Source organism: Pipra filicauda, unplaced genomic scaffold, assembly GCF_003945595.2.
Source record: "Pipra filicauda isolate LSUMZ 115617 unplaced genomic scaffold, ASM394559v2 scaffold192_size1418226_pilon, whole genome shotgun sequence".
Taxonomy (NCBI): domain Eukaryota; kingdom Metazoa; phylum Chordata; class Aves; order Passeriformes; family Pipridae; genus Pipra; species Pipra filicauda.
In genome coordinates, this window is record NW_024104301.1 from 894,439 (window position 1) to 907,121 (window position 12,683).

At 45.6% G+C, this 12,683-nt stretch overlaps 1 protein-coding gene across 6 annotated transcripts in view; it reads left to right on the forward strand.

Moving 5' to 3' along the window:
• KDM2B (lysine demethylase 2B) overlaps window positions 1-12,683 on the forward strand; it is a 117,083-nt gene that overhangs the window by 38,995 nt on the left and 65,405 nt on the right. For 4 of the 6 annotated variants that reach the window (XM_039380323.1, XM_027739770.2, XM_027739774.2 and 1 more), the window contains 2 exons: window positions 6,024-6,117; window positions 6,967-7,120. In XM_039380323.1, the coding sequence (XP_039236257.1) occupies window positions 6,024-6,117; window positions 6,967-7,120 (248 nt within the window). Of the gene's footprint in view, window positions 1-2,468; window positions 2,699-5,213; window positions 5,253-6,023; window positions 6,118-6,966; window positions 7,121-12,683 lie in introns of those variants that run through there. The other 2 variants (XM_039380324.1, XM_039380325.1) reach the window with 2 other exon arrangements.

Here is a 12,683-nt window from a genome sequence, read left to right on the forward strand (position 1 = left end):
AGCCTTGCAGACATGAGACTCTGGATGAGAGTGGGAACATGCTGTGTAACCAGGAGCCAGGGCAGCAGGAAAAGGCAGTGCTGTTGTAACATCAGCTTTTAGGTGCAGAAGCTTGTTATAGCACCATAACCATTTTTAGGTAGATCAAAACAAGCTCAGATTTAGTTTTCTGTTTAAATTCACCTGGGACTGAAGCAATCTGGATACATCTGAACCCAAACCAACAACAAAAAAAAGTACTAATTTGATTTTTCATTATCAAAAGAAATAACTCTGCTGAAATTATTATCCTCTTTATTAGGTTTTGTGTTTGTAGCCTTGCAAGATTATTTGCAATACAGTGGCAGTGAAAATAGCTACGGTGCAGGACTTGATGACTGTAAAAACAGTAACAGGCACTTCTAAGAACTTGATGTTTGTGCTAGGGAATGAATGAAAATGAAAGCTTAGTCACTACAACACGCTTTTTGCGTTCAAAATTCTTATTATTAAATATCTAAGCACTTTTATAATAGGTCTTTATATTGCTGCTCTCCTTCAACGGAGGATGGGGTATCTTATGTGAAACATCTACGTGTTCTCAAAAGGATGCTCTTCTGTTAGCATGTCCTCAGCCCTATTTTCCCTCTCCCAGGCTGTTATTCAGCCACCCATTCCTTTCTATTCATTCCTTTACTAAGTAGGGATGGATTTAAACAGATGCTAAAATGCTCTGCTGAGCTGTGGTCTAATTAGAAGCTGAGGGTGAGCCTCTGGAGACAGCGATTGCCCTTTGAATCCAGGGAGCTCACAGGTCCCCCAACACCCTGGTTTATGCACGTGAGAGACTGGTGTGCGCTTTGTATGTCATTTGTGAACTGCTTTTGATACAAAATTGCTCTATAAGTACAATTCAGTGCAAAAAATCAGACCAACAAGTGCGAGTTCTCATTAAGACTTTCCAAGCTTGCAAAGTAAATAAAATGGGATGTCTTCACATCATTGCATTTGTGTCAAATCCTCCTTTGTGTAGAGATTGGAGGACTTGCAGCATCACATATGTAACTCAAATAAGCTGTTTAAAAGAGTTTGTGGTGAGTCTGGAGCTGAACAGCCATGCCACAGGAGGGAGAGTGAGTCCTGCTTTCACAGACACCGAAATGCTGTTCAAGGGGCACATGGGCCTGACTCGCTGGGAACTGGCAGCTTGGTTCATTTCCCTGTGGTGGTGGATGCCTCCTCAGAAATTTAAGCTTCCAAAAAAAAAAAAAAAAAGGAAGCCTCTTCATTCTTAAACTTCTTAAACCTTCCAGCTCTCATTATCACACTTTACAGCCTGGCACGGAGGGTAGCTGGGCACCGTGCTGCTGACCATCTTCGCGGGCTGTCAGTGCCAAAATCTGGCGGCTGGAGATCAGTCTGTCCCTGTGAGCCCACCCCGCACACTCTCGGTGTTCCACCTGGGCTGGGACCCGGCAAGGGCGGGACGAGGGAAGTGTTGTCACACACTTCGGCCCCAGTGTGGTGTCTGAGTGTGATTTGCAGTCGCTTCACAAACTCCTCCGTGCGTGGCAGAAAACAAACTTCTCTTATCTCGGATGTTGTTTCTGTGTGACTGAGTCGGATCGTAACCCCCTCGGGGCAGGAGCCGGGCCTTTCATGTCCGTTTGAAGTGCCCGGTGCGCGCACGGGGTGTGGTGATCGCGGTGTGGGGTGGTTGGGGTTGTTTTCGCCCGGGCTGAGAGCGCTGGGTATCGCTGCCCAGGAGGGAGACGGGGGCGGAGGTCGGTCCCGGTGGGCACGGCACGGGTCCGAGGGGCCTTCCACGGGCAGGGCCGGCCCGGCTGCCACGGGTGGGTGCTTGAGGGACCTCTATGAGGGGAGAGCCCGGGTTCTTCATCCCTGACGGGCGAGCCGGGGCCCTCCGTGAGGATAAGCCGGGGGCTCATCCCCGTGGGGGCAGCCGGTGCTCATCCCCGAGGAGATGCTGGGGCTCATCCCCGCTGGGGCGCATCCCAGAGGAGAAGCCGGGTTTATCCCCGAGAATATGCTGGGGCTCATCCCCGCGAGAGCAGCCGGGGCTCATCCCTGAGAAGCCGGGTTCATCCCTGAGGAGCAGCCTGGCCCTCCCGGCAGTGGCGGGGCCGGTCTCTCCCCGGTGAGCCGGGGGTGGGAGCGGCAGCCGGGCCGGTGCCTCTCGGGTGACAATGGTTTCTTTTGTCTTGCGGCGCAATTTGTGGCTTCCAGTTGCAGGGCCCCAGTGTGGGAGCGCTGTCGGTGCGGGCCGAGGCGCCCCGAGGTAGCTTTTGTTCCTGCCGTCTCCTTCCAGCTCCCGCGCCCAGGCCCGGGAGAAGGGGCCCCGCGGTGCCGGGATGCTGCCGGGGGCCGCCCTCCTCCCACCGCCGGGAGCGTCCCTCCCGCGCGGGGATGAGGAGCCAGGCCCGCGCCTTTCCCCGCGCTGGCACTTGCAGTTGGCTCATGGGTCTGTGGTATTCGGTTTCAGGCTCAGGGATTTCAACCAGCCGGCGCTGCTCCTGGGAGGAAGGAAGAGTGAGCTATACTTTTCTCATTGGCCCGAACAAAAAACAGAAGCCTCTGCTGGGGTTTGGGAGTGGTTTATGGGCTGAGCTCAGTGGCAGGGGAGCCCTCGCAATGCCAGAGGGAATAGAGCCGTATGGTGCGCGGTGCCTATTGCGGGAGAGAAGGAGCTGAGCTCAGGGTAATGCTGCTGCCTGTGCGTCCGCTCGCGTCTCCCCGAGCCCATGTGCATGATCGCTGCCCGCCCTGCCCGGCCGTGCCTTCGCATCCTGGCGCGGCTCTCGCTGTCTTTGTTTCTCTGTTTGCTTGCGGGTTTGTAGCGATGCGTGGCGAGTGCATTGTGGGTTTGCCTGGGAGTGTGGTCTCTGCGCTGGCTTATGGAGCGGTGTCTGTGTTGTTTCTGTGTTCCCAGCTCGCTGTGTTTGCTTAGTGGTTTAGCTTCGTTTGTATCATCTCCCTCTCTCTTTTTTTTTTTTTTTTTTCTGGATCTCCGTGTTTGTTCTTCCCCGTGAGTTTGCAGGTTACTCCATATTTCTTCGCATCATTTCTCTAACAAATTTCCCCAGGTGTTTGGGGTTTTTTTTGGGGGGGTGTGGGGGGGAAAGTTCTCCATTTCTCCACACCACAAATCCTTCTTTCAAAATAACAATACATTAAATCAAACAATTTCAGCCTTGTGGAGAACATAAACCAAACTCTTCAGTGGGGAAGGGAAGCTCCCCCACAACAGATTACAAGCAGCTGCATGTTTTAAAACCCTGACTGAGGCTGTGCAGGGAGATAAAGTGGAGTGGGCAGGGATTGGATGTGGTAGCAGTTGTGAAAATATTAAAGTTGGGGCATCTTTTGCGTCACCTGTGTTTTCAGGGTGTAACTCTGATCAGGTTGTGTCCCTATGCCCGATGTGGGATTGTGTTCCTGTACCCACTGTACCTGCTTGGCCCAGAGCTCTGTGACCACAGCATGCAGTGAGATGTAGTTCCTAGATTTCTTTCAACATGGAAGCTGTGTTATGGCTTTTTTTTCCCCCTGTCCTTTTTTTTTTTTTTTTTATTGGTTTTATGAAAAACCCCAAAAAGTTGAGTCGTCCCCCAAATTAGCAGCTGCTGGTGACGAGAAGCTGCTGGCTGAGGCTGGAGCAGAGCGGTGCCTGAGATTAGCTGTGGCATGGAGCTGTGCTGGGACCATGTGACTGCGGTGTACATTGGAAGAGGAAGCTGTAGAGGTCAATGCAAAGGCATTGTGCCAGACTCTGGCAACCAGGGGAGTGCTGGATGGCGGAAGATCCTCCCGCAGGCTCCTGAGCCGCCCGGGAGCTGCTGGGCTGGGACAAAAGCAGGCCTGGGAGATTAACAGCAGAATTAAGGCATGGCTCGCTTGTGGATGGAAGGAAAAACTGGTTTATTTTCCAAAGGCTTTGTAGGTTTTTCTTAATCACCATATGTGGCTCTTTCACTAAAACCATCTTCATTGGTAATTGTGTTTAGAGGAGTTTCAAGAAAACAGAGGCAAAATGGGGGAAAACAAGGGTAAGAAAGAGTTGAGTGTTCACACTTATACCTGCCTTGGTGTTTTCTCACAAAACTAAATTTTAAGTGCGTTTATTTGATGGGATTCAATCCTGTTATTTCCTCTCTGAACACAAGCAGATCGACTGCTTCAGGTTTAGATTGTTGACTACTGAGGAATAACTAAAACCAGCTAATGCTCAGGCCATGTTTGCTCTTTCAGAATATCTTAATTCAACGGGTTATTGTTGGTAGAAAAATTGTCTAGAAAATTTTTGTTAGTGTGATATATTTTACATCTGACCTTTTGGAAACTGAAAATAATTGACTCTATAAGGATTTGAATTTTTTTACTTTAAAACAACATGAACCTCTAATACTCAGCACTGCCCACAAACTGAGAATTACCATGCTGATTTTTTTTTCCTTAATGAGCAATAATTATTCAATCTGTGACTTTTTGCAGTTTGGCTGGAAGAAAGGCAACTTCCTTTCTGGGCTTCTTTTATTGTTTTTAAATTCTATCTGACTTGTAATCAACAACATCTTGGTAGAGAAAACATAAAAGGAGAAATTAAAAAAAAAAAGTGTTTGGGAGGGAAGGACTCATATTTTGAAATGGAGCATATTGAGAGTGTAGACAGCTTCTTGGCTAGCTGTGATTTTTGAAGCATCTGAAATACCCCAGGGGCAGCAAAAGCTTCTTCCTGCTTCTGAAGGATTAGGAAAAAAATTAAAAAAATTCCAGAGTGGGCAAGAGGAGAGACGTGTAATTGCACAAGGAGAGGTTTTAATTGTGAGATGAAGGCGCAGGACCTTTTTTGAAGCGCACAAATTGACTGTCTTCATGACAGCATTGCGTATCATTCTGTCAACTCTGGCTCGGGATGTGGTTGCTAGGCAGCGGCTCTTATGGACCCAGAGTGGCTCTGATTTGCCAGCCTTCTGCAGACACATGGTAAGGTCCTTCCCAGCCTATCATCTACAGGGACTTCTGCACGCCGGCTGCATACTGCTGAGCTTCTCCTACCTGCCTGTGAGCAGAAAAAGACACACTTAAATGAAACCCCTTTTTTTTTCTTTTTTTTTTTTTGTTCCAAATCCCGTTCCGGTGGTGTTTCCATAACTCCCTTAAAAAACCAAAGCAAAGCAAAGCAAAAAAAAAAAAAAAAAAAAAAAAAAAAAAAAAAAAAAGCCATGAAACGGAGACCGGAACAAGGAAAAGAGGTTAGTGGGTTAAGTGGTGTGTGTTTCCTGCATTTGCAAAGGTGCCTACAGTGAGGAGGGCGGCTGTGATTCGGCCATTAGTTACAGATGGTGGCTGGAGCCTGGAGATTCCTGCAGCCAGAACACAGCTCTTGTGTCTTTTTCCAGCAATGCCGACTTTAAACTGCTCAAAGCCTGTATCCAGACGGCATAAAAAATAGTGGATTTGATCCTTAGCGTTGCTGCCAGCTGGGTCTTTTATGTATTTTGATGCCGAAATGCCTAGAAATGTGAACAAAAAGGAGTTAGTTTGCCAAACGAGGTTTCTGTCCCCCAGTCCTTGCAAAAATGGCATGAGTGGCAAGTAGGTAAAGAACACTCAGGAGGATTTATAGGCAAATTAGATTTTTCAAAACTTTGCTCTTTGAAGCCATTTGTGTACAACTCTTGGTGCAGGTTGTGTCTCTCGAGCGGTGACGGAGAGCGTTAAACAGATCACCCCGGGGACTGGCAGTGGCATAAGAAATATTTCTGAACAGCCTCACTTTTAATGTTTTTCCATTCCTTAACTCTGAAGGCTTTCGTTCCTCTCGTATGAACAGCAAACTCAGACGTGGAGATTCGCGTTTTTCAGCAGAAACCTCGTTAGATTCACGAGACAAATCACTGTACTATAAATGCAGAAACTTAATTGGTGGAAGCAGCACTGCACACACAGTTAACCGCTGCAAATCAAGACGTGAAAAATACTGTTTCAGACTGATTCATTTTTGTCCTTCACTCTGCTTGCAGGTACTGTTTGATGAGTGTGAAAGGATGCTTCACTGATTTTCATATTGATTTTGGTGGCACTTCAGTGTGGTATCACGTTTTCCGTGGGGGGAAGGTAGGTGAACCTTATTTGATATTTGTTTTTATTTGTCTGTGCCTCTTATGGAGGGGAAGGGTTGCTTTCTCTTTTTTTCTTCTTTTTTTCTCAGTCTGTTTCAGCAGCTGTGTTGATAGTGATACACACAGAGTTTGCTGAACTAGAAGGACGTCACTCACCGTTATGAAACAAATGAGTGATTTATTTGAAATACCAAATGTGTTATTTGTGTTGGTGGTGCTTTTGCTGTGTGGTCCAGAAGCGTTTTGCAGGGAGATGTGGCTGTGTGTACCCTTGCTGGGTCAGAGTGCCCTCACAAGTCTCCTTCTGTAGCTAGAGCTTCTGTTCCTTTCAGAATTCCATGTTCCTGTAGTGTGCACAGGCACAGTATGCCAGAACTGAAATATTACAGGATGCAGTAGTGTTTAAATACACAGTGTGTATGGCTACATTCACATCTTCTCTGCGTTAGGATGTTTTCCCCAATTGTAGTATAGACAGTGTATGGTGGGAACTGAAATAAATCTGTGGTGCAGATCCTGTAGTCCAGTGAAGTACTATCTCTGTAGTCCAGTGAAGCTGTACTGTACCAACACACTGTTTTGACCTGCAGGTAAACCCCAGGCATCTTCTGAGTGAGATGTTTCTGGAAGAGAGATGACAACTGACAGTTATCCAGCCACTTCCACAACATGGACTAATTGCTGCTGCTGTCTGTGTGTGTGCCTCTGTGTACAACACCTGGAAAACCAGGATTTTATGCAGAAAGTGGCTCATTTGTCTAACACAGGATAACCTTGGTGGGATCTCTCAGCTATTTATTTTTGTTGACTGTTGGTAATAGTTAAATTTTCATTTTATTTTTAGATCTTCTGGCTGATTCCGCCCACTCTGCAGAATCTAGAACTTTATGAAGAATGGGTTCTCTCAGGAAAGCAGAGTGATATCTTTCTGGGAGACAGGGTGGAACGGTGCCAAAGAATTGAGCTGAAACAAGGCTACACGTTCTTCATTCCTTCAGGTATCTCTTGGGAACTAATTTTTTGGAATCACTGGGGTTGTGTTTGACTAACAGTTCTCCGTGAAACAATTCTTCACACCTAAACCCTGTACTGACCTCCTTATTAGCTGTGGCAGAAGGAAGGCGAAGGACTGAATGCACTTCATTTTCCAGATATTAAGACTTATGGAAAATGTGCTGTGAGGAATCTGTGCAGTGATCACTTGTGCAGTACTGGGGGAGAGAGGACTTGGGCCTCTGGGGTTGTCAGTGCACCACTCCTCCCCAGAGTCGTACTGACTGCTGTTGGAAGTTTGCTGGGAAAGATGTTTTCCTCTTTTTGTGGTCTCTTCTGGCAGGTTTCACCTGCAGTTCAGTAACTGGCTTCTTTGCCTCTATTTGTAACCAGAGGTGGGTCTCACTTCCCTGATGGAACTCTAGGGAGATTCCAGTCCTTGGAAGAGCAGGTGCTGTGCTCCCTCGGGGTTGCTTCTTGGGGAAACAGTTTTATTGTTATAACTCTTTGGATTTCTGTCGATGGAGACTGTGCTGAACCTGGAAATCTTCCAGCAGCCCAGCCACCCTCAGTTTTACACTCCTGCCCACCTCAGTAGCTGTGTTGCATGATCCAGGCTCATCTTGCAAAGCCACCAAATAGTTGCTGCCTTGAAGGCTGGTGGCTTCAGCCCTTTCTGCTCCTGCCTAAATTGGATTAATGATGGTGGAATGTGTAACACTCCTCATTTAAGACGATATCAGACTTTGCTTTCCTTGACTGTTATGGGACTGTACATTTATTTATAATGATTTAACACATTGCCTCTGTCTAGGTAGATCTTACCAGGGAGATAAGTATAGGTAGACTTTCTACATGACAGAAAGATAGGTTGGTAGTTTTTCAGCTCTAGAATTAATTACTCTGTGGAGATAGGATTATTATTTTTTAGCCTTAAAGACAATGCAGGTCATGCAGAGACAGTGACAATGTTCTTCCCAGCTGGGGAGCACTGCTGGGATCAGTTGAAGGCCCCAAATGTGCACATTTGTAAGTATTTGGTAAGAATCAGCCTGGGACTGACAGGCAAAATGACTTTGAGGGTGGAGGAGTTAATCCATTAAAGGAATTAGATCTTCCCTTGGAACAGGTCAGAATGTGCTGTTACTGTTTGAACTGGGTGTTTGAGTGTGGCTGTGCTGTTTGCTCAGATCCCATTACTGCATCTTCGTATTTATCTTCATCCTCCTGTGAAAAGGCTCCTCCAAATAAGACTTTCTGCATGTCAGTTTAGTCATGCTCAGCAGCTGGAATACTGCAGGTTGTGAGAGCTTGGACAGGACACAGCTGTAACATGGTGTCTGACACAAAGTGATTCCAAATGGGTTTTTGACAGTAGTTTCTGTTTTCTTAGGAAAGCCCCAAGTACAGAAACGCCAACACCTCAGACATTTTAGGCTCTGTGCCACATTTGAAAAGCATTTATGAATAATTTCTGTCTAAGCACCTCATAGATTCAAGGGTTTTTGCTCTGCTGTACTTTGTTCAGAAAACTTACTTGCAAATCTCTTATTTATGTGAAAGAGCATTATTTCTGTCTCTGTTTTAAGAGTATGGAAATGCCTGATTAAAGGCTGTTCCAGGTCAGTGAGTTGAGCACAGCTGTGTAAAACAGGTCAGTTCCTATGACCTCTTTGCTCTGGTTTGTGCACATACCATGTTAGTTAATGTTTGGAAGTGTTTTTTATGTGCTTTAGAAGTGTTCATAGTGTTTAGGTTCTGTTTATTGGTGTCTGTAAAACCAGTGTGTCCCATATTTTCAGTTGAGCCTGATAAACTCCTGACCAGGCTCAACTCATCCACAAGGGAATACCTTCTAATTGCAGGTTTAGTCACAGGAAGTGTAGAGGATTTAGTGCTCCGCTGGACTGTGAATGGAGAACATTTCAGCAAAGGACTGAAATATATCCTGCTCTGCTTCTGTTCTCGAGTAATTTTTGGGAGTGGTCCTAGAAATGATATTGTACCATAGCAGTGTGAGGATGGAGTAGTCAGAGAAGACTGTAGGAAGACCTGTGGGGGAGTGAGAGATCAGAGGCTCGTGGGAAATGGAAGGTTTCCCTGAGAATCTGGGATCAGCAGTAGATCCAGTAAATCCCTGAAACTACAAACCACTTGGCCAAGAATGGGAATCATTCTTACAGAAGGCATAATTACAGTGCTCACCAGGGCCTCAGGGTATTTTCCTCTCCATCACTGCCATCATCCTTTCAGGATTAAGTTTAAACCTGTGCTTCTAACCCTGCAAGGCACTGAGAGGCACGATCTGAACTGTGGGATCAAGGAGGAATTGAGCCCAATATTGTCAGCACAGTGAGTTGTTATGGGCCAAGGTGCCTCTTGAAGCATTTGAGGAGTTCTTCCTAAATGTGAGGAGGGGGGGAAGTAAGCTGGGATTCTGAGGGGTACTGTGTGAGGGGCCTCATGTAGTCCCAGCTGAACTCCTGGTGGTCCCCTAGGATGGCTCCACACAAGCCCTGCACCGTTACAAGTTCTCACCGCCCACTTTACTGGTTCCCACTGGTGAGTAAAGGATCATAACTCTGGTAAAGTCTGTGGTAAAGTGATAAAATCAACTCAGAACCAAGCCTTTGCCATTAATATAACGGGTGTCAGCATAACTGTTGATTGAGAAATACACCATGTTGTGCCATGCTGAAGTTTATGGCCAGATTAGATTCAAGATATTAGACCAGCTGAAGGTTCAAGAGGGCAGGAAGCCATAGTTGCTACCAGTGTCAGTAAATGATTATTTTTTCTTTCTGCAGAAATCTGTTTTTTTCCCAGGATGGGTTACAACTTGGGTTGACTCTGCTGATCTTACTGTAGGATTTTCAAATATGTAGCTTTAAGTACATGGAAGCACATGGAAGAGATGAGATGTTGGACTGCCATTAGATATTGTAGAAGACTTTTGCAGTGCTGATTTAATCAACATTCCTGTGATCAAAATCCAGACAGAATAGCTGACTGTCAACTGGATGATGTTCCTTTCTGGTTCCTCTTCAAACTTCTCCCTCATGTTGCTGCAATTTTACAGCAGTTGTGTTTCACCTCGAGACTGGCAGCATTCCACTGAGGAGTAAGCTTTTATTTTTCTTATGTTCTTTATACTGCACTTTGGGGCCTTTGGCATGGAAACGTGCTGTTAGAGTCTCTCTTAATTTCTTGAGAGCTGAAGAACGAGCCACAGTCTAACAAAATATCCTCGTTGGTCCGTGGCGATTATGATGGTAACCTGAGAGTGCTCCAAAGTTCTTATTTCCAGTCAAATGCAGAAATAATGACCTTTCTCAGATGAATGTTCTTGGGAAGGAAAGTGGACAGAAAGAGATGTTCTGTGTAGACTGCAGGCAGCTATTTGCAAGGATTCAAAGTGTTTCAGATGCTGTCTCAGTGGATAACAGTGGGATTCTGCCTATTACGAGTGTGCGGTCTTAGGTCACCTCTGCTGTGCCAGTGAGAGTTTGATGGATTATTGTGTGAGGGGGCCAGAAGGTGGCACATAGTCTTTGTAGCAAGGAGAATGACAGGCTATTAAAATCTGACTGGTAAATTTTGTGCAGGGTGTTGTGCTGGGGCTGCAGAGCTGCCTGGCTATTTCTGGTTGCTGTTCAGCTTTTCCCATTCTGTGAGCTTCCACTGATACTAATGGAAGCTCCGTGCCTGGAACCTTAGTGAGGATCAAGTGATGAAGATCTGGAGAGGATCAAAGAGGAGAGGTTTTTTGCCTGAGTGTCTGTTTTCAGATGGAAGCTGACAGCATAATGTTGGATTTTTGGTTCTATACCTGGTGCAGTGCTCTACCTAATTCTTACAAATGATATAAGATTGAGAGTTGCTGTATTACTTGTACTGTCAGGGCAAAATTAGTAATTTTTTAACCTTAAAAATGTAAACATGATCTTTCCTTGATGTGTTGGGCTGTGGGCACTATTACGATGCAGTCATTCTTCTTTGGAGATGAGTGAAATAATGTTTCATTTACTGGCAGTGCCCACTCTCAGGTTATCTCTTTAGTCACTTTTTAATTTTGAGGTGTACATATTTCATCTTTTCCACCCCAAGTTGTTGTAGAATTGCAGGAAGATGTGTGTGACTTCTTTATCACGAAGGAAAATATCTGTTCAGTTACTAATGGAAACAGATTCACCATAGTTTTGTCTTGGAGCTTGCAGGCTGTTTGCCCCGTAGCTTTGTAAGTTAATATTCCTTTTCATTATTCTCAGATGGATGATTGCATCCTTGAGTAGGAATTTGCAGCCCACTGAAGTCTTCTAACAAGTTTGCAATGTTTAATAATACTTGTTTTATAAAATTCAAACGATAATGAGATCATGTCTTTTAACTGTTCAGAAAAACGTTTGTTACTGTTAATTTTACCTTCTTGATTTACTAGAGATGATAACATCTAAATATTCAAGTATCTTAGGAGTGGTGGAATAATTCATAACTGTAAATCAGCTGAGAGCATTTCTGAGCCTCCTGAATAGAATTCCTGCTCAGTGTTGGCTTGGCTTCATAAAGTAGGATTGTTTTGGGAAGGAAGAAGCACTTACTGATCCCCAAGAACTGAAATAAAAAACATCAGCTTCAGAAAACCATAAGTGGATGGGCTTCTTGTTGAGGCTTGACTTGAGGGCTGTGAGCCGTGAGTGTGCAGTGTCTGCACTCCCAGATCCACACATCCCCTCTGGCTGAGCCTGGTGCTGGCGTGTGGTGTGGAGAGCTCTGCTCCCAGGGGAGGAAGGACGGGTTGGTTCCACCTTCCCTCCCTCGTCACTGATATCAGCACAGGCTGGTTTGAGGCTGGTATCCATGAGGAAGAGTTTTCTAGTTCATGACTAGTCCTTGAAGCCACAATGTATGTCTTTCATCTGCAGGATTTAATTGTTGCTTTAGGTGGTATTTAGCAGGTGCTTTTGTTTGTGGCTTTCAACCAAAAATTAATAATATCTTATTCCACTGACTTTTGACTTTTTCAGTCCTTAATCCATTTGTTCTGATATTGCTCCAGTGCTTTTTTTTTAACATGAAGGATAAAACTGAACTTGTGGCATTTTACTCTGTGTTCCTTTTTTTTTTGTTTTTGACAATGTTACAGTTTTTGAGACAGTGACCAAGAGGTGAGGTGTTATCTCCTGTCTTGTACTAAGCCATGAAACACAGAGGGTTGTGCAGCAGTGCCAGGGTTTGTGTGAGCAGCAGAAAGCAGTCCCTGAGGAGAGAACTGAGGAACTCAGTTCAGAGGTGTCTGTGTTGGAGGCTCTGTGGCAAGGTGCTGCTGTGAGAGCTGGAAGTCAGACACACATGAGCACAGATGACAGGCTGTTCAGCACAGGGTGATGTGATCACACATGGCAACAGAGCTGTCGATTCATCTGATGAAAAGCAGTGGCACAGGTGAAGGTGAGGCAGGGGATGTGGTGGTGGGGATGACACCAAAAGAAACCCCTTGGCTGCTCTTTTGTCTGACACATACGTGCAGCTTTCTCCTGTTCTGGAGGTTTATCTTCCTCTCTAAAAACC